The following is a 24,662-nucleotide window of genomic DNA, read 5'->3' as shown; positions in this document are numbered from 1 at the left end:
ATTCCGACGTCATGGTAACATTGAAATGGTCACTTTCAAACATAAATAAGCATTCTAAAAATAATTTGAAGTGAAAATCTTCCTATGTGCTTTGTTGGTTAAAATTCTATCAGCTACTTGAAATATAAATGTATACTTATAAAGTGAAATGCTTCAATAATGAATGATCATTGTAGAAACAGATAATTTCCTGCACAAAATTAAAAAGTATTTTTAAAAATATTAAGAAAATACAAGTTCCTCAAAATACATTTCATGCTCACTAAACTTCCAAGCCACAGGTTCTAAAAGAGTGTTTTAAGAAGACAGATCTGTATATCCTTTAGTTTTGAATCTATCAAGGCTAAAATCTTCAAATAAAAACATTTATCAGGACATCTGGTGGGCTCAGTTGGAGGAGCGTGTGACTCTTGATCCTGGGGTCATGAGTTCGAGCCCCATGTTGGGTGTAGAGATTACTTACATACACTTTTTTTTTTAAGATTTTATTTATTTATTCATGACAGACACACAGAGAGGAAGAGAGAGAGGCAGAGACACAGGCAGAGGGAGAAGAAGGCTCCATGCAGGGAGCCCGATGTGGGACTCGATCCCGGGTCTCCAGGATCCGGCCCTGGGCTGAAGGCGGTGCTAAACCGCTGAGCCACCCAGGCTGCCCTTACATACACTTTTAAAAAAATAGTTATCCAAATGATCACCGTAGAATGCCAACGATTTCTAGTATTTGGACATGAAAGAGTTTTGAGATTTGGCCAAACTAAGAATCTTAGTTACAAAGTTCTTTTTAGGAAAACCTGTTAACTGAAAACCAATTTTCTTGAGTTACAATCTGTGGTGCAAGAAAGTTAAGTGATATGAAATGTGTAAGTTGAAAGTGACATCTGGTCTTGCAAATGTGAAGTCTCTATATATAATTTTAAGTAAGCTTCACATGCAATGCGGAGTTTGAACTCAGGACCCCAAGATCAAGAGTCACATGCTCTCTCCACAAGTGTGACGTCTACTGGCTGCCGGTACAGTCTAGCAGCTGATGGTGCAGAGAACATTATCATTTCTGCATTGTAATAAATAGCAAATGTTGGAAATTTGATTACTAGCATTGCTAATAATAATATTGTAACGATTCAGTAATTTTGACTAAGTTTCAGACATATTTTTGTAGCCCATAGTGTCATTTTATGATGGTGAGCCTCATCGTCTGGCCGTTATTGGCTGACTATCCATTTTAACACTCAGGCATCTCATCCAGATGTGTATTTGGTTAGAGCGATGGCTCAGAGCCTCAGCACAGTGCCGCTTGCTGAAGGTAATGGGCAGGAGCTGGGAGCCAGTAGGCACCCCCACCCCTCGAGCCCCCCAGGTCCATGCTTCACCGCCTTGCCTCTGGCAGGGGAGGCCAGGGAGGCAGCCCTCTCAGGAATGAATGTCAGACCAAAGGCACTGAACAGGGCCTCCTGCTCTCTTCCAGCCTTGCAAGCAGGAACATCCAAGTCGTCTTCTCTCCCCGCCTATGGCAGGACCACTCTGAGCCGGGTAAGGTCCCTGACCAGAGATCACAGACTGGGAGGGAAGAGTGTGCCCTCGGGGCACCTCGGAGGGGCTGAGCTGCTTGGGCATCCGGGGGAGCAAGAGACCTTCAAAGTGAAGGGAAACAGTGCAGACTTCTCCACCTTCCTTCTGATCCCTTCGTGTCCTTTCTAGCTACAGTCCACAGAATTCAGCCCCTCCGGGAGTGAGACCGGAAGTCCAGGTGAGAGGCAGGGCCACCCAATGCCAGGCGAGCTGGGCAAGGGGCCTGAGTAGGCCCCATGGCAGCCCGTGTCTGTGCTGCGGGCAGGGCTGTGGCTTGAGGTTGGGAGGCTGAGCCGGCAGGTTTGGAGGCCTTCTGCCCTTAGAGCCGCCTCTGGACAATAATTCTTCTCTCCTATAGGCCTGCAGGTGAGTGCCTTCTGGAGGGGAACACATGGAGCAGCAGAAGCAAGCCGTGGATGGGTGACAGGGGTGTTGGGGGGGGTGGGGCTACAGAGTTGCCTGGCAAGGACACGAGAAGCCCAGGGTAAGGCTGGGGAGGTCTCCCTGCCCCACTCTGGCTCACTGCGGCTTTGGTCTCCCCAGAACGGAGAGGGCCAGAGGGGGAGGATGGACCGGGGGAACTCCCTGCCCTGTGTGCTGGAGCAGAAGGTGAGGGGCAGGGGCAGAGTCAGGGGTGGTGGGCAGGGGACAGAACCATCTACAGTGGGGGTGGGTCAGCCAGCCTGCGGGGAGAAGCCAGGGAAGCAAATGCACCAAGGGGTCGCTGACGGGAGGGGCAGCAGGGAAGTTGGGGGCAATGGTTGGCAAAACCAGCATGAGCCCCAATGGCCCTTACAGGCTGATCAGGGGCCCAGGGAATTGAGGGGGTTACACTGACAAGAAACTCTATGAGCCTGAGGTTGCCCCCTCTCTGCCCATCCCGCCCCCCAGATCTATCCCTACGAAATGCTGGTGGTGACCAATAAGGGGAGAACCAAGTTGCCTCCAGGTGTGGATCGGATGAGGCTTGAGGTATGCAGAGGAAGTGTGGGGTGGGCCTAGGGGCTTCCAAAGGGGCAGCCTCCCTGGTGGGGGAAGACCTGGGGCCTCTGTGTGAGCGCTCCCTTAGTCATTGGCCCAGCCTCACCCCAGCTCCTGTCTTTAAGCTGCCTCTGGGTGTCCCCTTTCCAGAGACACCTGTCAGCCGAGGACTTCTCAAGGGTATTCTCCATGTCCCCTGAAGAGTTTGGCAAGCTGGCCCTGTGGAAGCGGAATGAACTCAAGAAAAAGGCTTCTCTCTTCTGACCATCCTTCCCGCTCCGTGACTGACGCTCTTCCCTGCTGCTTCGGGGCTCTAGAGCTGGGGTCACTAGACCCCAAAGCATCGTCTCTTAGGGGTGCAGGGTGGTGGTGGGGGATGGAGGTAGGGTTGTCTCCATTCCCCAGGTGAGGGGGAGCCAGGACCTCTGCAGTGCTGGGGTGTGGGACGTGAACTTGCTTCCCCATAAAAAGCCAGGGGCCTCCTTCCCTCCTCCTTGGTCCTCACCGCACAGGGCAGACCCAGTCTGGAGCCCAGCACACACAGAGTCAACATTTGCACCCTCTCCCCCACCCCACCCCCACGGGAAGGTCCCCACAAGAGAGTGAGGAGAAAGGAAAGCAGCACTTAGTGGTCAGGCATGTTGGCAGTCTGGACCCATGGGTGGGTACAACCTTCAGGCCTGCGGGGGGAGGGGGAGAGTGGGGAGCAGCCAGGAGGGCAGGGAGAGCCCCAGGACTCTGTGCACCCAAGCACGCCTCCTCACCTCACCTAGGACAGCTTCCCCTGCACCTGGGCCTCTGGCTTCTCTGATTCTTAGCAGGAGCAGGCTTGAGCTCAGCCTCTAACAATGAAGCCACCCTGCCCTCCAGCTCACCCTCTCCTCTCCTGGTGACCCCTAAGCTTCAAAGCCTCTTGCTCCAGCCCTGTGGCTTCCCTAGAAGCCATGGCTTAGAGTGGAGATGTTGCAGAACCCTGGCCCACCGTCAGCCTCCAGGCAAGTCAGCTAGACTCCAAGCACCCAGGTCCTGTGCAGAACCCAGGCCTTCAGGCTCTCTTTGGATGGGATCAAGAGGCCAGGCTGTGTCCAGGCCACCAGGTCCTGCCCATTTCCATGCATCCCCACCATGCTGTCTAAAGAATGTAATTTATTGGGGCACCCCCAAGCTGCTTTCTCTCCTAACTCTCTGCCCTCCCTTAATCACACTCCCAGCTTCTCTTCTCTACAGATACATATGTGTATATAATTATATATATATTTTTGCCGGGGTCTGGCTTTTGTTCCTGCTCAGGCCCTGGTACCCCTTTCCACTGTGTGTGTGTGTGTGTGTGTGATAATGCTGTGGGAGGGGGACTCTGCTTGGAATTAAAAGGTTGCATTGGGTCCCCAAATCTATTTGTTCTTTCTGGAACACCTGGGAGCACTTGGGAGAGGCAATGCCAGGCTGAGGGAAGCCTTGGGGGTAAGAGTTCAAATGGGGACCACAGAGGGCTGGAAGAGGCCGGCATCACACACTGCCCCTTCCCCCAGCCCCTGGCCATAAAAGCAGGGGCCAGCCTAGCAGGGTCACATCTGCTGCCTCTTCTTCAGGGGCTGCATGATGAAGTAATGGAGGAAGGACAGAAGGTCACGCTGGAGACTAATACAGGAGCCGGCTCGGGGGCAAGCCTGCTTGTCCTCTGCTGAGGCCTAACCGCTCACCTTGGCAGTCAAGCTCACCAGCATCTGACAAGATTGCACCCTCCAGGGCCTGATACTCCCAGTTCTCTGGGGGAGGCCAAACACACAGAGAAGGTCAAGGATGCAGGAACTGGCAGTAAGCCAACTGCTGAAGAGCAGGCAGGGAAAACCAAGCAATGGAGAAACAAACAGTGGGTGAGATCTAGTGGACCATGGGTGGGGTGGAAGCTGAGAGAGAGGAGGGGGTAATGCACTCTCGATTGACTTGGCAAGGCCTCGCCGGGGGAGCAGACAGGGACCCGGAGTGCGGAGATCTGCCTGGAAGATGGGAAAGAGGATTGTGGGTGCCTGTGAAGGGAGGGGCCAGTCTCAGAACCTAGATGTGGGCGTGTGAGGAGGCGTGTGGCCAGAACGACCAGGCGAGCTGGAGTGTGAGCCTAAGGACTGGACCTGATGCAAGTGTCCTACCCCCGGGATGAGTCTCCACCCCTTTTGGCCAAAGCAAAAGCAAAGTGGTTAAGAATCACTCAAGTATGAACAATTGTTTTAAGCTGTAGGAGTTCCGATGATACATCTACAACATTGTTTTATCCTTCCAACAACCTGTGAGGTCAGTAGCACAGATCAGTTGAAACCTCTCAGCAAAAAAGAACATTGTAGAAGAGACTGTTCATCCTGAAGCCTGAAGCCACATGCAAGTTAACAAGTGGGGGATGGAGACAGACCTCCCCATTTCTTGGCTACTAAGCCAGGACTCCCCAATATAAGCAGCTGCCTCCCAAGGGGTAGCTGGGAGGACAGCCGATGAGGCGGAGAGAGAGAAAGAGGAATCATCTCCGTACTTGTACACAATTTCAGGTATTCAGCCAATGTTTGGAGGGCTTACCCTGTTCCAGCACTTGGGATACAGTGGTAGCAAGTCCAGTACCTCCACGTCCGCAGAGCTCCCGGGCTGTTGGGCATCAAAGGGTGCAGAGGCCGTGTTTGGTCACAGGTCACTGGAAAGTGCTTTTGAGGGGGCAGATTGCATGCTAAGACCTAAAGGATTTTAAGTTCTTGAGACCTGGAGAGGCTTGAAGTGGAGCTGGGTCCCTAAAACAAAACCTTAGAGAATCTCTCAGTGCCTCTTCCCACAACACGCACGCACACACTTGTACGCAGGCACATGCATGTGAACAGATGCAAAACTGTGGTGATCACTCAGTTCAGGGGCTTCCAAACCTTTTTAGTAGCAAACTTAAAAAAAAATCTTATTATTAGTAATTGGAATACATTTATAAGGTGAATTTTATAGCTAATTATGATGAAAATGAATGAGGACCAAGAAGCTTTGATGACTAAAAATATTTTAAGGCAAGATTTCTATACAACAGTTGCCCTTTTATCAAATGCAGGAGCTAATTCACTATTGTATTTGGCTGCACAGTATCGGGAAAATCCTGATTCACACAGATAAGTAGTCACAAAATTGTGGTGTTTTAAAAATGCTCACAAATCCATTCACACTCCTCCCATTGAGTTAGCACAGTGTCAATGTCCCCTCTTCTAGGATCTGGGCTTAGTGACTCGCGCATTTAAAAACAGTTCACCAAAAAAAAATAAAATAAAATAAAATAAAATAAAATAAAAACAGTTCACCCAACAATAGCCTTCTGCCCTCACTTAAATTGACAGGAGGAAAGGCTTTATTTACAGGTCTTCTCTCAAATGAGCTAATCTGGCAGTTAACTGCCACGGGGTCTGTTTGAAAATGCAGTAAAAATTCTGCATGTAGGGGCGCCTGGGTGGTTAAGCGTCTGCCTTCAGCTCAGGTCATGATCCCAGGGTCCTAGGATTGAGCCCGGCGTTGACCTCCTTGGGCTCCCTGCTCAGCAGGGAGCCTGCTTCTGCCTCTCGTCCCCCACCTCCCCACGCTGCTCATGCTCTACCTCTCTCGTTCTCTGAAATAAAATCTTAAAAAAAAGAAAATCCGCATTTAACTTCTAACTGCCTCCAAATAAATTTAACTATTAGCCTGTTAACCAGAAGCCTTAGTAATATAGTCAGTTAACACAGTTCGTATGTTATATGCACCACATACTGTATTCCTACAGTAAAGCAAGCTAGAGAAGAGAAAATATTAAGAAAAGCATAAGGGAGAGAGGCACCTGGCTGGCTCAATTGGAAGAGCATATGATGCTTGATATTAGAGTTGTGAGTTCGAGCCACGTGTTAGGCATAGATCTTACTAAGTAATTAATAATATATAAAAAATAATAATAAACTTTTTAAAAATGTTTAAAAGAAAGAAAATCATATCTCTCTTTGGGACGCCTGGGTGGCTCAGCAGTTGAGCATCTATCTGCCTTTGGCTGAGGGCATGATCCTGGAATTCTGGGATCGAGTTCCACTTTGGGTTCCCTGAGGGGAGCCTGCTTCTTCCTCTGCCTGTGTCTCTGTCTTTGTGTCTCTCATGAATAAGTAAATAAAATCTTTAAAAAAAATCATAAAAGAGAAAAATTACAGACCCAGTACTGCACTGTATTTATCTTTAAAAATGCATGTATCAGCAGACCTGTATAGTTCACACCCATGTTGTTCAAGGGTCAACTGTACATCAGTGGGCTCTGATTATTTTGGCATATAGCACATATAGCTGTGTCCATTGACTTTTACTAGAACTTTTAAGATAAAAATTTTTAAGTGAAGCCAAATGAAAGGTTATAAATTCCTGATGCACTTCTGTATTTGGGAAAAGCTGATTTAATACATACAGCTGCTTCCCTGACCTAGGAGGGAGCAGACCCAGAAACCCACAGGGCAGGACTAGACTCAGGTCTCCAGCTTTCCAGGTCGCCTCTCTGTGCACAAACATAGGCATAAAACGGGCTCATTTATTCCCTTTGTTCTTATACATTCTGGCCTAAAAGCCTCCTCTCCTTTCCCATAGGGATCCTCACCGGGGCCCATTTACAGATGGTCTATTTAGTTCATTTTTCTCAAGCAGCTCTCAGAACTGAGATCCATTTGCTAGCCCTGTCTGTCCCCACACCCTGGTGACTTAGTTGGGGTTCCGGGCTCCACTCCAGGGTACACAGCCATCTCTGGGCTGCTTGGGGCCTCCTGGGCCTCAGCCTGATGCGTGAATGGAGCCCAAGGGGCAGGGTGAGTACAGTGAAACCCCAAGACCCCACAGCTCTCCATCCTTCAGCTTTGCAGTAGAGGCTACTCTCCTCCCTAGTGCAACCCTTGATCCCTCACCCCCCTCATCATGTGTTGAGCAGAAATATATTTGGAACAGATCACCAGCCCTCTCCTCAGAAGATCTTTCCATTGTGAAGGGTGGTGGTGGAGGTGGTAGGGGAAATGGGCTTTAAATCCGTGGAGTTGTAGCTCAGACATTCCAGGAACCCCTACTCTTTTATACAAGTCCTGCCTGCCTACTTCTTGGGTCCAACCTTCCCGGGCAGGGGCCCTCTCCACATGGGTCACCCACCTTGTGTTTCTTTCCTTGATGCTGCCAGGACAACCCGGCCGTTCCTTCCCCCGCAGGACCGCTGGACCAGTGCCCTATCCACTAGAAGGAACAAGCAACAAGTGAAATTAATGTTAGTAATATGCTTCATTTAACCCAGTGGACCTAATGCACTACAGTGTCAACAAGTCATCAACACACAATATCACGAATGAACTAGTCTGCATTTTCTTTTCTGTGCCAGTCTTCAGAACCCGGCGTGTACTTTACCCTCAGCACCTCGCAGTAAGGACCTGCACGTTTGTTTCAGTGCTCCACAGCCACGTGCAGCCTGGGGCTACTCTCCTGGTCGTGGGGGGCGGGGGGTGGGTTGGGGCATCCAGAGACTTACGGGACCCACACAACTGCCCCTTCCTCAGGGAGGAAACTCCCGGGCCCCCTCACCCTTCTCGCTGCCCCTGGCTCCTCCGACCTGCCCCTGCAGAACTTGCACCTGCTCCTCCGCGGCGCCCCTCCCTCCTCCGCTGAGGCTTCGGGCTCCAAGGGCCCCCTCGCTCTCCCCGGTCTCCTTCCCGACAGCGCGCGGGGGCCGGGCAAGGGTGCTGCGGGGGGGGGGGGGTGCTGCAGGGCCCCCAGCGGGCCGGGCAGGTGGCGGGGACGGGGGCGGTGGGGGGCTGCTGCGGGGGGTGGTGCTGCGGGGCCCCCAGCGGGCCGGGCGGGGGGGGGGGCGCTGCAGGGGTGCTGCTGCGGGGCCCCCAGCGGGCGGGGGGTCAGGGGGGTACTTCTGCGGGCCCCCAGCAGGCCGGGCCGGAGGGCCGGGGGGTGGGTGCTGCGGGGCCCCCAGCGGGCGGGGGGCGGGGGCGGGGGGCGTGCTGCGGGGCCCCCAGCGGGCCGGGCCGGGCCGGGGCGGGGCGGGTCAGCCAGGGCCCCGCCCCCTCGCCGCGCCTCCGGGGCCGCCCTCCGCCCGCGAGCTCCGCCGCCGCCGCCGCCGCCCGGGAGCCGAGCAGGGCCGGGCCGCCGACATGCTGAGTCGGCTCGGGGCGCTGCTGCAGGAGGCCGTGGGGGCGGTGAGGCCCGGGAAGCGGGGCGCGCGGGGCCTCGGCCGGAAGGGCGGGCGCGGGGCCGGGGGAGGAGCCGGCGGGCGGCGGGCGGAGGGCGCGGGCCCGCTCGGGGAGGGACCCCCCTCCCCTCCCCCCTCCCCTCCCCCCCAGGCCGCGGCGCCCTTCCTGGGCCTCCCCTGCCCCGGGTCGCGGCCCGCGCCGAGTCCTCCCTGCGCCTCCGCGTGGCCTCCCTCCCCGTCGCCCTAGTCCCGGCCTCTCCAGAGCATGCCCAGCCCCTAACTAACCCTTTTCCCCAAACGGCTTCCGGTTTATTTTCCTGCCCCGCGTTCCCAGTTTGCTCCCAGTTCCCAAACTCCTCTGTGCCGGAGGGCTCCCTCGTCAGCGGCACTTTCCTCCCCAAGGTGCCTTCCTCCTCCTCCCCCCACGCTCCTCCCTCCCTGGTCACCTGGCTTGGAAAAAGAGGTGCCCTTCCGCCTCCTGCTGAGCCCGCAGACGACCCCAGGACCTTAGTCCCGCGGGTGCGCCCGGCCGGGCCACGGCCACGTCCCGGGAAGCGGGGCTGTTCACCGCGGGGTGGGTCCACACTGACCTTGAGTCAGGAGAGGCCGGCAGCGGGGGACTCCGGGGCGGCCCTGGGGCCGAGACTCGGCGTGTTTGCGGCTTTCTCTCCGGGTTGAAGGCTGGTCAGAGGCGGGTTCGCTTCATTCAGGGAGATAAAAGTGCATGCAGTTCCGATAGACTAGGCCCAACGCCTCTGTTGCAAGTAACCCTGCCAAGAGCCTGTCTGTAAAGTTAACAGTTCTTTTGTCTCCACGTAGAAGTCCTCCTCTAATGGATCGATCTAGTGTATCGTGTCAGATTGGCTCCAGAGCCAAAACCGAGCTTATTATAAATGAGAACAGTCTCAGCCTTAAACTTGTGAAGAAAGTGAAAAAGCTCCGCCCACCTGTCCCCAGCGCTGCATTCCTGGCATCCAGGTGCTTCCAGGGCAGCCCACCTGGGGAGGGGTTCCAGAATGATTTCGCCTTCCCCTCCTCCTTGTTTCCAATCAAAACAGCTGTCATCTTAGAAAGTGATACGGCCAACTGCTACATGCTTCTCAGGGAAAACTCCCTACACCGGGCGGGTAGTCCGGCCAGAGAGTCTTAGTCCCCAGAAGTGAATTTCTGTTGCTTCCAATGCAGGCACTTCAGCATCCGTACCTGGAGGAGAGATTGGTGGTCAAGGGAGATACTTTTGGCTCCTGAGTATAGGATATATAGACAATACCACAGAAGCTTGGCTGCCCCCGCCCCCGTAACTGTCAGGAGAGAGGGGAACCCCTCTTCTCCCCTCCACCCCCACCCACATCAAGGGCATAGGTCTTTCCCTGCCCCCAGCAAGTTGCTTGACTCCTTGTCAAAGAGGAAGAGTGCTCCTTCCTGCCCTCTTCTGACAAAATAAGAACAGCAATTGTTCTGGTTTTTTAAAAAAATATTCTTTATTATTATTAACAGAGGTTGTGAAGATTAATAATTTCTCTTTAAAAATAAATCATCTGCTACAATTTCTCTGGAGTTATAATAGCTAATAGTGGATTCAGGTGAAGATGTTCCCCTTGCTTCCTTCTAACAGTCTACTTTGTTACAGTCTGTTACAGTTTGCTGATCAATGGTGCACCCCGGTCTCTTACTCTTACTGGATTGTTCCTTTTCACTGTAAGCCCAGCTCAAGGGTTTAGGAGACTACAAATGAATCCTAAGGCCCATCACAAAACTGGAAGATGATTATAGTGCCTGTCAAGGGTCAGAGAGCTTTCCTGAGACAAGGAACTATGGAAAGGATGTCTAAGGGAGTTTGCTGAGATACTTAGTAAATATGAATGAGTAGTCACTATTGACAGCGCCCTTTAGGGGCAGGCAGAACTAGAAAACACAGAATCTGAGCCCTCAGGGAGCTCACAGTCTAGTAGAAGAGGTGACTCTAATCCCACAATAATAGTATCACCCAGGACCTGGTGAGAGGCAGGGGCTCCATGTGGATGGTGTGTTTGGTGTTGATCCTGTAAGGGTGCTGCCCCGCACCACTAACTATGAAAGAAGACAAGCTTGCCTGGGCAGCTGAGGGTTGGGGCAAGAGTTTCAGGGCCTCTGATTCAGTGGTATTGCTTCTTTCTCCTGTCGTAATGGCCTTCTAACTGTTCTTGACATCATCTCCTACATGCAACTGTCAGAGGACTCGGAGGACTCTGCTTGAAACACTGCTAGATGTCCTTGAGCTGCACCCCCTCCCACCCCCGCCTGCAAAAAACAGTCCTGACTTGGTGACTTGATGTTCAGGAGCCCACACACTCAATCCATCCTTGTCCCAGACATGCTTTGCAGAGTTCCTTCTGCAGGAAGGAACTTCCTTCATCTCTAATGATTGAATTCGGGCCCCATTCTTCATGGTTTATTTCCAGGGTAACTGCAGTAAAGCCTACTCTGTTCCAGCCCTCTCTTCCCAGGGGCCAGTTTCCACCTCTCCTGTGTTCTCACACCTCTTCCTATAGCTGAGTTATTCGGGGCGGTTTTTATATTGTTCTCCCCAGCACTGGGTGTTCAGCAGCCTTGTATTGCATATAGCATCTAGCGTGGTGTCTTGTACACAGTAGGCACTCAGAAGATAGTTCCTGAATCAGTCAGTAGACGCTCAGTTCTGTGATGCAGTGAAGTGTGAGGTTAGAGAGAGAGGTGTCCAGGAAATCTGGTGAGGCCTTTGTGGAGCTGGTGGCCCTTAGCTGGGCCTCACTGGTGAGCATTCGGATCTAGGCAAATGTAGGGGGACATAGGGCCTCCTGGGCAGAGCAGCCTGAACAAAGACAGAGAGGAGGAAATGAGCACCTGTGGTGACTATTTGATGATGCATTTTCTCCTGTGTATGTTTACTCTGCAAGGAAAGAGAACAAATGCTCTTTCTTGGAGTTTTTGGAGAAAGCAGTTGTTGGGGGTGGAGATGAAGAGATAACTTCTGGAAAAGGGGCAGGTCTGGGGCTTGCTCCTAGCAAAAACAGAATTCCCTGGGGCTGCAGGCTGTGTATCCCCAGCTCCTCTGGCAGCCTGCAGCCTTGGAAAAAAGATGCAAGCGTGGTATAAGTAAGATGCTTTATGAGTATTATGCTAACACTACACACCTGGCTGAACGAAGCTTTTCGATGGCCTCAAACACAGATTTTTGCAGACTCTCGGATTGAGAAGGAACTGAAGGCTTTATCATTGCCATGCTTTCCATCCATATCATTTTGATTTTGTTGTTCTGGGGGGTACTCTCCTGTTTTCTCTCTGTGTCCCTTTATTGTAGCATAACTATCTTGAGAGGATCTATTTCTGTGTCTTTTCCCCCCACCAATATTCCTAGTTCTTCCAGGACAGGCCCTATGGAATCATGACATGTAGCAGGAGTACGGGATTTCCAGGGGAGAAGGGGGCTGGGAGAGGTGCCAAGTGATTGTCCTGGAGAAAATGTGTTACTGTTCCCTTTGAGAATCTGGATCACAGGGCCTCCTCCAGGGCCTAGTACCGACCCAATGCTTCGTAGATGGTGGAACATCTGCTCCAAATGGCAGTGGCAACAGAGCCCGTAATCACTGTGACGACCACTTAGGCTGTGTCTCTGCTCTCTCCACAGCGGGAGCCCAGCATTGACCTGCTAGAGGCCTTCGTGGAGCATTGGAAGTGCATCACGCACTACTACATTGAAAGCACAGGTGGGGCCTCGTTTTCCCTAGCTGGGGGAGCCTTGCATGCAGTGGGGAGGAAGGTGTGGGCAGGGTCACCATGCCAGTCAGAGATGCAGGGAAAAGATAACAACTGCCAGCCGCACAGGAGTCGAGAATGGGGGCTGGCCCCACCCTGATCTTTCATGAGAGGAGCCGTGTGAGGTGGGAGCAGGAACTGTGAAATTGTGCACATCCCTGAGCTGACTGCAAGGCAGAGGCTGAGCTCCACTCGCCCCTAGCTCCCAGCGAGGCAGACTGTCCAGGCCGGCAGTCCCCAAGTGCGTATGCTCAGGGCTTACTGATTAAAAGAAAAGAAATGGAATAAATTCCTCTTTTCCCTGAGCTAACTTAGAGGGCGTGTCCCTTATAGAAATTTATGGTAGCAGAATCCGTAGCAGAAGCCAAGGCATGTACCGTGCCTGGGTCCTTCTCCCCAGCTGACACCCCAGGGAGCCAGCTTTGGGTAATCTGGGCCCATCAGGATCACTCATTGAGGGGGTGGAATCTGATTGGCTGCTTTGTAGTCAGTACGTTGGTATTGGTGGATACATGCTGGTTGCCAGGTAACCTGTCCTGCATCCCTGGCTTTCTACCTCCTGGTTCAGATTGTGGTTTGATTCCAGTCTACCCCTTACCTGAAGACTGTATTTCCAGCCTGAGCTAGCCCAAGAAATTAAAAAACAGTCTTTGGACACTCTGAGGAACACCCCCGCCTTCTGAGAAACACCCCCCCCCCCCCCGACGGTCCTTTTAGACCAGGTTTCTCCATCTTGGAACAGTTGACATTTGGGCTTGATCACTATTTGTAGTGCAGGGCTTCTGGGGGTGCATTGTAGTATGTTTAGCAGCAGCTATGGCTTCTACCGACTAGATAGATGCCAGTAGCAACCCCTCCCCATTTCAATAGCCATAAATGTTTCTCCAAACATTGCCGAATGTTCCTGGGGGCAAAATCACCCCAGTTGAGAACAACTGCTTTAAACTGAAGTCTTTTTTTCTTTTTTGAGATATAATTGATGTGACATTATATCATGTAAATTGGGTGTACAATATATTGATTCGATATATAGATACATTGTGAAGTGATCACCACAGTGAGTCTAGTTAATATCCATCACCCTAACTAGTTACCAATTTTTTTTTCTCGTCATGACAAGTTTTAAGATCTACTCTTAGCAATTTTTAAATATGCAATACATTAACTATAGTCAACAGGCTGTATAACATTCTCAGGACTTATTTATTTATTTATTTATTATTTTTGTTTTTTGTTTTTTAAAGAGGGAGGGGGACAGAGAGAAATGGAGGGAGAGAATATTAAGCAGGCTCCATGCCCAGCGCAGAACCTGACACAGGGCTCACTTTTACAATCCTGAGCTGAAATCAAGAATCAGACACCCAACTGACTGAGCCACCCAGGCGCCCCAGGACTTATTTATTTTTTGACTGGAAGTCTGTACCTTTTAGACTGATATCTTGACAGCCCCAATCTACCAGGATGTAGGAAAAGATCCAGAACTGACTCAGGTCCACCTGGGGCTTCACCTGAACCCAATCCATTAATTTCCAGAACAGTCCCTAGACCATAGGTATGGGGGTGAGTGAGGTGAGCTCTGTTGCTGAAAAGCCAGTGCTTTCAAGAAAAGCTAGGGGGTGCTCCAAGGCTGGTCCCAAAGCACCAAAACTTGCTTTACACAAATACTCTCTACCTGAGACTCTCATTAAGAAAGCTCCAGCTTCTCCATCAAGACCTTTGCATGATGGAACAAGTTTGCCTCCAAACCCGTGGTCATGCACGGATTTTTTTCTCCTTTGTAAAAAAAAAAGTTGTTTCTCCTTTCTGCCTCTTGTAAGTGTAAAAAGGACAGGAGGTTTACCTCTCAGGAAGCTCCTCCAAGACAGCTTCTAAATTCGATGACAGAGAACCTTGAGCCCACGGCTTCTCACTCAGGCCCAGAGCTGGCCTGAAGCCTGGGCAGTGTACCCTCCTATATGCCCCAGGGTTAGGAGAAAAAATGATGCCACTTCCCTCTGATAAAGTGCTAGAGTATGTACACATTCCCAGTCAGAGGGCTGTATCATGGGTCTCATCCCAAAGGTATTTTGTATTTTTTTTTTAAGATTTTATTTATTTATTCATGAGAGACACAGAGAGAGTCAGAAACATAGAGGGAGACACAGGCTCCATGCAGGGAGCCTGATGTGAGACTAGATCCCAGGACCCCAGGATCATGTCCTGAGCCAAAGGCAGACTTTCAACCACTGAGCCACCCAGGTGCCCCATCTTTTGTCTTTTTAGGTTTAGAGGCACCAACTGTAAATTTCCACTTCCCCTAGTCTTTGTTCAAAGCAAACCGGTGACTTGGCCTTTCTCCAGGGATACCCTCAGTCTCCCTCCACCCCTGAGACCCCATGGGCTTGACCTCATCAAGCCAAAGTGCCACTCTTCACCCCACTCACCCTCGTTTCCTGAATCTCTGTTAGATGAAAACACCCCTGCCAAGAAAACGGATATTCCCTGGCGGCTGAAGCAGATGCTGGACATCCTGGTGTACGAGGAGAGGCAGCAGACAGGAGCTGGCGAGGCTGGGCCCTGTCTAGAATACTTGCTGCAACACAAAATCCTGGAGACCCTATGCACACTGGGCAAGGCCGAGGTGGGCAGGACCCTGGGGTGCCCCTGGAACCTTCCACCCAAACTGGAGCCCTCTGACTTCTAGGCTCGTCCACCTGTGTTTCCGTCATGTCATGGATTTGCGCCCATTGTTTAGTCAGGGTTCATTTGGAGAAGGTGTGCTAAGAACCAGGCATGTGCCAGGCAGGATCCTGAATGCTGGGGATACAGTGGTAATGAAAACAGACAAAACTTCTAGTCAGAGAGAGGTGGGTAATTGGGCGGCCCACACATAGTATATTCAACGATGACAGGGTTATGGAGAACAGAAAAGCGGGAAGGGGAATCGGCAGTGTGGGAAAGCCAGTTTCTTTTTTTTTTTTTTAAGATTTTATTTATTTATTCGTGAGAGACACACAGAGAGAGAGGCAGAGACATAGGGAGAGGGAGAAACAGGCTCCATGCAGGGAGCCCAATGTGGGACTCAATTCCGGGACTCTGGGATCATACCCTGAGCCAAAGGCAGATGCTCAACCGCTGAGTGTTACGTTTTGGTAATTCTTGGTAATATTTCAGACTTCGTTATTATATTCATTATGGTGATCTGTGATCAAAGATCTTTGATGTTGTTGTTGTCGTCATTGAGGGTACTACAAATAGTGCCCATGTAAGACTGCTCCACTGACCAGCCATTCCCCATCTTCCTCTCTCTTCTCGGGCCTCTCTAATCCCGGAGACACCATAATATTGAAATTCAGCCAACTAATAACCCTACAGTGGCCTCTAAGTGTTTAAGTGAAAGGAAGAGTCACATGTCTCTCACTTTAAATCAAAAGCTAAAGTGATTAAGCTTAGTGAGGAAGGCACATTGAAAGCCGAGACAGGCCAAAAGCGGGCCTCTTGCACCAACCAGTTAGCCAGGTTGTGAATACAAAGGAAAAGTTGTTGAAGGAAATTAAAAGTGCCTTCCAGTGAACACATGAATGATAAGAAAGCCAAACAGCCTTATTGCTGATGTGGAGAAAGTCTGAGTGGTCTACATAGATGAAACCAGCCAGGACATTCTGTTAAGCCAAAGCCTATCCTGAGCAAGGCCCTGACTCTCCTCAGTTCTGTGAAGGTTGAGAGCAGTGAGGAAGCTGCAGGAGAATAGGTGGAAGCTGCCAGAGGTGGGTTCACGAGGTTTAAGGCCAGAAGCCGTCTCTACCACAACCCAGTGCAAGGTGAAGCAGCCAGTGCTGGTGTAGACACTGCAGCACGTTCTCCAGGAGATCCAGCCAGGATAAGTGATGAAGGAGGCTACACTGAACAACACATTTCCAATGTAGAGAAAATGGCTTCTATCGGGAGAAGATGCCAGCTAGGACTTTCATAGCTAGAGAGAGGAGAAGTCAGTGCCTGGCTTCAAAGCCTCAAAGAACAGCCTGAACCCCTCTTTAGGGGCTAATGCTGCGGGTGCCTTGACGTTGAAGCCAGGGCTCATTGACCGTTCTGAAAATCCCAGGGTCCTGAAGAATTATGCTAAGTCCACTCTGCCCCGTGCTCTGTGAACGGAGCAACAAACCCTGGATGATGGCGCTTCAGATCACAACATGGTTTATTGAATATTAAGTCCATTGTTGAGAAGTACCGCTCAGAAAAAAATATTCTTTTCAAAATACGACTGCTTATTGACAATGCACCTGGTCACACGTGAACTCTGATGGAGACGTATACTGAGATAAATGTTGTTTTCTGCTCACATAGCATCCATTCTGCAGCCCAGGGATCAAGGAGTCATTTGACTTTCAAGTCTCATTATTTAAGAAATACATTCTGTAAGGCTGTTGCTGCCATATATAGTGATTCTTCTGAGGGATTTGAGCAAAGTCAATTGAAAACCTTCTGGCAAGGATTCACCATTCTACGCGGGTGCCATTAAGAATATTTGTGATTCATGGGAAGAAGTCAAAATATCAACATGAACAGGAGTTTGGAAGAATGTGATTACAACCTGCATGGATGACTTTGATGGGTTCAAGACTTCAGAGGAGGAAGTGTGGGGGAAAGAGCAAGAGGAGTAGAACTGGAGGTAGAGCCTGAAGATGGAACCGAATGGCTGCCATCTCATGATCAGATGAGGAGTTGCTGCTTGTGGATGAGTAAAGAAAGTGGTTTCTTGAGATGGAATCTACTCCTGGGAAGACTCTGGGAAGATTGTTGAGATGACAACAAAAGATTTAGAGCATTGCGTAAACTTAGTCGATAGAGCAGGGGTAGGTTGGAGAGGACAGATGCTAGATTTGAAAGAAGATCTACTGTGAGTAAAATGTATCAAAAAGCATCTCCTGCTACTGAGAAATTATTCATGAAAGCAAGAGTCCATCCATGTGGCCAGCTTCATTGGTGTCTTATTTTAAGAAATCCCCACAGCCATTCCCACCTTCAGCAGCCACCACCCTGATTAGTCAGCAGTCACCAACATCGAGGCAAGCACCTCTGCCAGCAAAAAGGTTACAATTCACTGAAAGCTCAGGTGATAGCGTCTTTTAGAAATTATTTTTATGTTTTTAATTTTTAAAAAAGATTTTATTCATTTATGCATGAGAGACACACAGAGAGAGAGAGACATAGGTAGAGGGAGAAGTGGGCTCCCTGCAAAGAGCCCAATGCAAGACTCAATCCCAGGACCCCAGGACCACGACCTGAGCCAAAAACAGATGCTCAACCACTGAGGCCACTCAGGCATCCCAAGAAATTAATCTTAAATTAAGGTTACATACGTTGCTTTTTAGAACTAAAGCAATTGCACAATTAATAGGCTACAGCATAGTGTAAAAATCATAGCTTTTGTCTTCACTGGGAAGCCAAAATCTTAATTTGACTTGCTTTATTGGATATCCACTTATCGCAGTATTTGCTTTATTGAGGTGGTCTGGAAGCAAGGTGTGCCTGTAGTGGGGGAAGTGACTCGTGGTGACAGAAGAGAGGATGGTGCTGTGGGCTGTGGGGGAGGAGTATTCCTGGCAGCAGGCATGGCTTCACCTGATGGGCACCCTGCTCCTTGACCCCGCAGTACCCCCCGGGCATGCGACAGCAGGTATTCCAGTTCTTCAGCAAGCTTCTGGCCCAGGTGCAGCATCCCCTCCTGCATTATCTCAACGTCCACAGGCCCGTGCAGGTAAGGGACCCAGACAACCAAGGGGTGTCTGAGGGTCAAGCCCCCTCTCTTCCCTGCTACCTCATTCTTCTTTCTAATTTGCTTCCCTTCTAGAAGCTTCTCCGACTTGGTGGGACAGTCCCCGGATCCCAGACAGAAAAGGAGGAGGTACAGTTCACCACCGTCCTCTGCTCAAAGATCCAACAGGACCCAGCTCTGCTCACCTATATCCTGGAAGTGAGCATCTCGGAGGAAAAGAAGTGGGAGGGCCCAGACCCCCAGGGCCAGCCCCTAGGGCCCTTCTGAGGAAGCAGAGGGTGGAGCAGGTATTCACGTGCCTCAGCTTCCCCTATAGCTCCACGCTGAGGCCCAGACAGCCAGCACATCCTGCCTTCCCAAGGGGGCACCGTGGGGAATGCTCTGTACCACGACCTGGCTTCACCCGACCTTCTTTGCAGGGTAAAAAGATGGTCAGTAGGAAGAAGTCATCCAGAGAACCCAGCACCCTGCCTAGAGAGGCAGCCAACATCCCAGACAAGGACGACCCGCACAGCAAGGCTCCTGACAGGAGTTCCGGTGGGGCCCAGGCCTTGAGCCCCCAGCCGCCTGCCGAGATGGAGGAGCCGGGTGGAGGGGCTGCAGACAGCAACCTCATCACGTCCCTGATGGGCTTGTGCAAGAGCAAGGTGCTGGCTGCCGAGACAGAGCGGGCAGGGGTGAGGAGGGCAGGTGGCTGGGAGGGGACTGGAAGTTAGATGTATGTCCCTGAAGCGGTCCCCTTTTCTCCCCAGAAAGGTCGGGTGGCTCTGAAGGCCCAGGAAAACCTGCTGCTCCTGGTAAGTGTGGCTTCGCAGGCAGCTGCCACCTACCTGGTGCAGAGCAGCCCTTGCTGCCCTGCTGTCGCCGAGCATCTCTGCCAGCTGTACCAGGCCCTGCCCACCTTCCTGGACCCAGCAGACATTGCCGCTTTAGAGGGTATCAGCTGGAGGTAGGCGCTTGGGCTTGGCCGGGAGCCGGGCTACAGCTGCAGGGGATGGAAGCCCTCCCTGCCCTCTGGTAGCCGCTCCTCTGGTTTTCCAGGAGGGTAGGGACCCCTGCTGGCCACCTTCTTCCTGAGGGCACCACCCATCCTTCTGGGGCTTTCCCTCCAGGGAAACATCACTTTTGCTTCACCTCCCTCACCTCACCCCCGACCCGCAACAGAGGGTGCAGGGAGAAGGGGCCCAGGTTCTGGAACATACCTGAGGCAGGCCCCACAGCCCCTCCCTTACTCCCTCTCAGGCTGCCCAGCGCCCCATCTGATGAGGCTGCCTTCCCTGGCAAGGAGGCCTTGGCTGCCTTTTTGGGCTGGTTTGATTACTGTGACCACCTCATCATGGAGGCACACATGGTGAGCAGGAGCCGGCGCCAGCAGGGCTCTCTGGGGGGCGGGGGAGGGTGCCCCACAGTTCACCCCACTCCCTTCACCGTGTCCACCTTGAGGACCGAGGGGTCTCTTGGGAGCTAGGCAGGGCCCCCAGCCTGCCTGTTGTGTTAGACGCTGTGCAAGGACACAGTTGTTTCTCAGGGGAAAACTGTCATGGAGGTAAAACGTGCATAAGACATGTTCTTTGGCACCTAGGTGGTTGCAGACGCCTTGGCAAAGGCTGTGGCTGAGAAGTTATTCGTGGAGATTCTGCAGCCCCACCTCCTGCATGTGTGAGTCTCTCTTCCCTTGGGCACGGCCATGGTCTGGATCCACTGGCCCACCCCACCAAGTTCCCTCCTGTCCCTAAGGCCGGGGGTCTCCTTGGCCATAGTCACGTGGGTCTGTGGGTTCCATGGTTCGTGTTTGCCAAGTCTGGCCCCTGACACACGTGGCTCAGAGCCACATGGGCTGACGAAGGCCTCCAGCTCTTGGACTCCAGGGCCTCCAGAGGGCTAGGGAGCAAGCAGGGAAATACCAACCAAGACATAAGGAACCCAGGAAAGGGTGCTGTCATCCTCACATTCATTCACCCCTGGCTCCCTCTCTGGTCTCCCCTCCCCTGCCTGGCTCTCAGCCCCAAGGAGGCCTGGCTCAGTGCTCTCTCCCTGTAGTTCAGAGCAGAGCGTCCTGACCTCCACCGCCTTGCTCACGGCCATGCTGCGTCAGCTCCGCTCCCCGGCGCTGCTGCGAGAGGCCGTGGCTTTCCTCCTGGGCACAGAGCCACAGCCTGCAGCCCCCGACGACGGCCCCCGCACTCTGTGCGCTCACCTCATCGGGCATTGCGACCACCTCTCTGATGAGGTGAGGTGGGGGGGCCTCGTCCTTCTGGCTCCCACCAGCCCCCAACCAAGGGATTTCCTGAGGGCTTCTCCCCGCTTGCATTAGCTTACCAGGTGGTACTACCCTCGAGGCATCGGAACACATACCCCCCAAAAAGCATGACACAGTCATGGCGGCTTTTGTCACATAGTAATCATCTGTGATCAGATATTCGCCGGGTGACTTTGTCTTCCAAACCTACTCATACTCATTTGGCTTTTTGGAGGCTCACAGCTCCCCTGAGCTGGGTGAGGCTGCTATTCCGTTCATTTCTCAGACCTGGGAACCGAGACACAGAAGCGCCAGTTGGCTCATTTGCTAGCACACATCAAATTGGTGACAGAACCAGGGCGGGGGGCAGACTCCCGGCTCCCACACCAGCACCCACTCGCTACCCCTGGTCTTGCCTTATCCGAGGGAGCCATTCCTAGGAACTCCTGCTGACCCTTTCTCACCCAGATCAGCATCACCACACTGCGGCTATTCGAGGAGCTGCTCCAGAAGCCGCACGAGCGGATCATCCGCAGCCTGGTGCTGGGCCACCTGGAGGGCCGCCATTATGTGGCCCGGGGCTCCCCCGAGCCCGAGAGCTACGAGGACACCGTGTAAGTGAAACCCCGCGCCCCTGGGACCCAGCGCGGCCCTCAGTACCCAGTGCTCGCTCATTCCTTCATTCCTGGTGTCACTTGCCGGCCCTGGCCACAGAGATTTGGAGGAAGACCCCTACTTCACAGACGGCTTCCTCGACTCCAGCTTTCAACCCTCTGCAAAGCACCCCCCGGCCCCCCTCACCAACTTGGATGGCAAAACAGCCGTGACTGAGATCGTCAACAGGTAGGGAGCCGCTCTGGAACCCGAAGCCACTTGAGGTCTGTTCCATCTTCGGCCAGAGCCCTGATGAGGCGCAGCCCAGGAGGGAGTGTGCCCTCAGGGCTGGAGTGGAGCGAGGAGGAACGGGGTGGCCCAGGCGGTGCCCCTCCACACCCAGGTCTTGTCTCTCAGTTTCCTCTGCCTGGTTCCTGAGGAAGCCAAGACCTCGGCTTTCCTGGAGGAGACCGGATATGACACGTACGTCCACGATGCCTACGGACTGGTGAGTGTCGAGGCCTGTGCCCATGCCTGCTCCTCAGCCCTCAGAGCCATGGCATTGATAAGCCCCACCTCCTCCGTCTGTGATCTGCCCAGGGTGCTCCCTACTCCGGCCAAGAGATCGAGTCCATCCCTCCCACGTGGTTCCCTGTGTCTGCGGATGCCTCCTGGCCACTGGGCCTCCCTCCTCAACTCTCACCACTGTTTCAGTTCCAGGAATGCAGCTCCCGAGTAGCCCCTTGGGGCTGGCCCCTGGGTCCCACACCCCTGGACCCCCATGAACCCGAACGGCCTTTCTTTGAGGGTCACTTCCTCCGAATGCTGTTTGACCGCATGTCCCGGATTTTGGAACAGGTAGCCAACAGGCCTGGGCCCTGGCTACAGGGTGAGGGCCGGCAGGAGAACTCAGGCAGGTGCTTCTGGAGCCCATCAGAACAGCCGCCCAGCCCTGGGGGTTGAGTCCTCTTTGGTGCTTCAGCTCCAGACCCCCCCACCCCTCCCCCTTCTCCAGGCGGGAAGCCCCGTCTTGCCTCTGCCCCACACGCCCTAACATGTCCTGGCCCTCAGCCCCAGGGAATCCATGACACACACACACATCACGTGAGACTCCCACCCCCGCACACGTTCACACTGGCCAGGCGCCTTGCTGGGGGAGTGCAAAAAATGCTCACCGCCCCCTGCCAACCCTCGGCTTGTCCACCGTGTTCCCTACAGCCATACAGCCTGAACCTGCAGGTGACCTCAGTCCTGTCCCGGCTTGCCCTCTTCCCCCACCCCCTTATCCATGAGTACCTCCTGGATCCCTACATCAACCTGGCCCCTGGCTGCAGGAGTCTGTTCTCTGTGCTTGTCAGGGTAAGGATGTCGGAGCCCAAGGGTGTGTGCCAGTGGGGTGGCAGGAAGGGAGGGGAACAGGAAGGAGGATGGGGGCAAGGGCTGCAGGAGTGGGCACCCCGGACAGCTCCGGGGAAAGCACAGGCACACACACCCACCGACCGCGGCACGGCAGAGCTAGGGGACCCTGCAAGAGTGTCACTGGCCCCCACCTCAGTCCTGTCTTATTCCTGCTCTAGGTGATAGGGGACTTGATGCAGAGAATTCAGAGGGTTCCCCAATTCCCAGGCAAACTGCTCCTGGTGCGCAAGCAGCTGATGGGTCAGGTTCCCGGGGAGCAGTAAGTAACCCAGGGCAGTGGGTGCCCAAGAGTGGACCCTAGGGTGGGAAGGCAGACTGCTCCAGGGTAGTGGGAGGAGCACAGGCCAAGGGGTGATGGTGGCCCATCGCTGACCTCTGTCTTCACTCAGAGGTGTGTGGCACTGGAACGTGCCACCTGGGCACTGGGATGTCATACTGGGCACACTCCCACCACCTCCTAGCCATGACTCCCATGCTGTCTCCCTCAGGCTGGACCACCAGACCCTCCTCCAGGGTGTGGTGGTTCTTGAGGAATTCTGCAAGGAGCTGGCTGCCATCGCTTTTGTCAAGTTCCCCCCACATGGACCTCACCTGCACCTTTCTCCTCCCCGAGAAGGGCACGTCTGAGCCAGGAGCAGGACAGGACACCTCTGCCCGAGAGCTCCCTCCCACCTGGCACTGCCGCCACCTCCTGCCTCCCAGGGTGGGGGCTCGGCTCCATCTCCTCTACATCCCAGGCGCTTCTGCCTCTGAGGAGGCCTGGGCTTCCACTCCAGGTTCACTCCAGGAGACCCGGGCCTGTCAGCCACACGAGACTGGGTTCGGGGAGTGGGTCTCCAAGGTACCAGAAGCCACGGAGCAAAAGAGATGGCCTCCCAGACAGCATGGTGTCCTCGGGGCCTTCTCAGGGGAGCTGGGTAATTGCCAGGTGAGCAGCCAGGCCCAAACCCTCGCGTGTTCTGTGTCTACAGGCCATTTCCGGGGCCAAGACTTATGGTCAGTCCCAGGGGCACAGAGGGGAGTGAGTGATGGTTCTGAGGCTGGTCAGGACTGCAGGCCAGAGAAACGGGGGTACAGGAGCCCTGTCTCTGACACAGTAGGTGCCACAGACACTGCTGACACTTGACATTTTTTTCTCTTGCCTTCTTGGCTTAACCTGTGGCAAAGGCACAGTGGATAGCCAGGGAAGCCCACTGTTCCTGCCCAGCCCTCCTAGAGACTGTTGCAAAATTCCCAACCGCCTCGTGGCAAATATCCAAAGCCTGCTCCGCGCCCAGGTGGGGGCAGCTGCTAATGAGAGCCTTGGTACAACTGCAGCCAGGGCGGGAGAGGGCTTGGGAAGTGGGGGGGCTGGGTGCCAGGCTCCGGCTCCAGCTGGTTTCTCTCTGGCGCCTCTGAACCCGTCTCGGCAGGTCCAACACACCTGGGCAGAGGGGCTCAGAGACCGGGGGAGGCCAGGCCTGGCCCTCAGCATTCCACCCCGCCGCAGTGTCCTTGATGGAATACTGTTCCAGGAGAGCCAGGGAGCTCAGGACAGACGAGGCCAGGACGCCCACCTGACCCCAGGCCCCCAAGGCCTGGCGGGGAGGTGCTGGGGCACAGGCAACCAGTTGTAGTGTTGTTCTCCCTACGTGCCCTTCACGGCTGGGGCTGCCACCCCACCCGGCCCGAATCTGTCTCAACCTGCAGGAACACACAGGCGGCGCCAGGCATTACCTCACAGCAGGACTGCAGTTGCTGGCTTCGCTCCTGGGCAAGGAGGAGCAGGCCAGAGCCTCTTTCGCTTCCTTTTCCTGCCTGTGCCGCTTCTAGAAGCCGGCCGCAGGTTGCCAGGAGGTGACATGAAAGAGGAGGAACTCAGTGACCTCTCCCTCTCCTGCATTCCTCCAAGCTGCGGAGGACTTAACTGCCGCTCTGAAGGACACCATGCCTGTGCGTGCATGCGTGTGCGCGCACGTGGGAGTTGGCGTGGGACAGGACAGCCGAGCTCACGGGGCAAACGGAGTCTGCACTCTGCAAGTCAGAAAACGTTTGAGCGTCCGGGAGTCACAGATCCTCTCCTCCTCCATCCCCTTCAGCATTTGCACTGCGTCCCCCCAGACGACACAGCAATAAATGATTTGGTTGCATGGACA

The 24,662-nt window shown here is 53.5% G+C and overlaps 2 protein-coding genes and 1 long non-coding RNA gene across 20 annotated transcripts in view; 2 read left to right on the top strand and 1 right to left on the bottom strand.

Annotated features, from left to right (window-relative positions):
- The window catches only part of DMTN (dematin actin binding protein), a 23,142-nt gene extending 19,199 nt beyond the window's left edge, over nucleotides 1-3,943 (top strand). For all 9 annotated transcript variants that reach the window (XM_049100951.1, XM_049100953.1, XM_049100949.1 and 6 more), the window contains 4 exons: nucleotides 1,469-1,533; nucleotides 1,702-2,181; nucleotides 2,464-2,544; nucleotides 2,704-3,943. In XM_049100951.1, the coding sequence (XP_048956908.1) occupies nucleotides 1,469-1,533; nucleotides 1,702-1,803 (167 nt within the window). In that variant the 3' untranslated portion in view covers nucleotides 1,804-2,181; nucleotides 2,464-2,544; nucleotides 2,704-3,943. The remainder of the gene's footprint in view (nucleotides 1-1,468; nucleotides 1,534-1,701; nucleotides 2,182-2,463; nucleotides 2,545-2,703) is intronic.
- On the bottom strand, nucleotides 470-10,109 carry LOC112669776 (uncharacterized). 6 transcript variants are annotated; one of them, XR_007405755.1, is made up of 4 exons: nucleotides 9,193-10,109; nucleotides 7,708-7,788; nucleotides 5,119-5,184; nucleotides 470-4,550 (listed from the first exon to the last, which is right to left on the bottom strand). It is a non-coding gene; the product is annotated as an uncharacterized LOC112669776 (long non-coding RNA). The 6 variants fall into 6 exon arrangements; XR_007405754.1 differs by having other exon boundaries at nucleotides 470-5,184; XR_007405758.1 differs by having other exon boundaries at nucleotides 470-5,184; nucleotides 9,337-10,109.
- FHIP2B (FHF complex subunit HOOK interacting protein 2B) lies at nucleotides 8,634-24,662 on the top strand. Of its 5 annotated transcripts, none has more exons than XR_003142495.3 (18): nucleotides 8,634-8,753; nucleotides 12,393-12,471; nucleotides 14,968-15,140; nucleotides 18,153-18,257; nucleotides 18,351-18,473; nucleotides 18,695-18,922; nucleotides 19,028-19,224; nucleotides 19,518-19,626; nucleotides 19,858-19,934; nucleotides 20,316-20,505; nucleotides 20,983-21,128; nucleotides 21,229-21,357; nucleotides 21,526-21,616; nucleotides 21,823-21,966; nucleotides 22,327-22,467; nucleotides 22,686-22,786; nucleotides 23,016-23,455; nucleotides 24,217-24,662. XR_003142495.3 is itself a non-coding variant. In XM_049100948.1 (17 exons), exons 1-17 carry the CDS (start codon nucleotides 8,709-8,711, stop codon nucleotides 23,152-23,154), a joined length of 2,148 nt encoding a protein of 715 aa, XP_048956905.1. In that variant the 5' UTR covers nucleotides 8,634-8,708; the 3' UTR covers nucleotides 23,155-24,662. The 5 variants fall into 5 exon arrangements, 2 of the variants coding, with proteins under 2 accessions (XP_048956905.1, XP_025318951.1); XR_003142494.3 differs by having other exon boundaries at nucleotides 23,940-24,662; XR_003142493.3 differs by having other exon boundaries at nucleotides 23,016-23,804; nucleotides 23,940-24,662.

This window comes from Canis lupus, chromosome 25 (assembly GCF_003254725.2).
Source record: "Canis lupus dingo isolate Sandy chromosome 25, ASM325472v2, whole genome shotgun sequence".
NCBI lineage: Eukaryota > Metazoa > Chordata > Mammalia > Carnivora > Canidae > Canis > Canis lupus.
The sequence above is the reverse complement of the archived record's forward strand: the minus strand, read 5'-3'. Positions and strand labels throughout refer to the sequence as shown.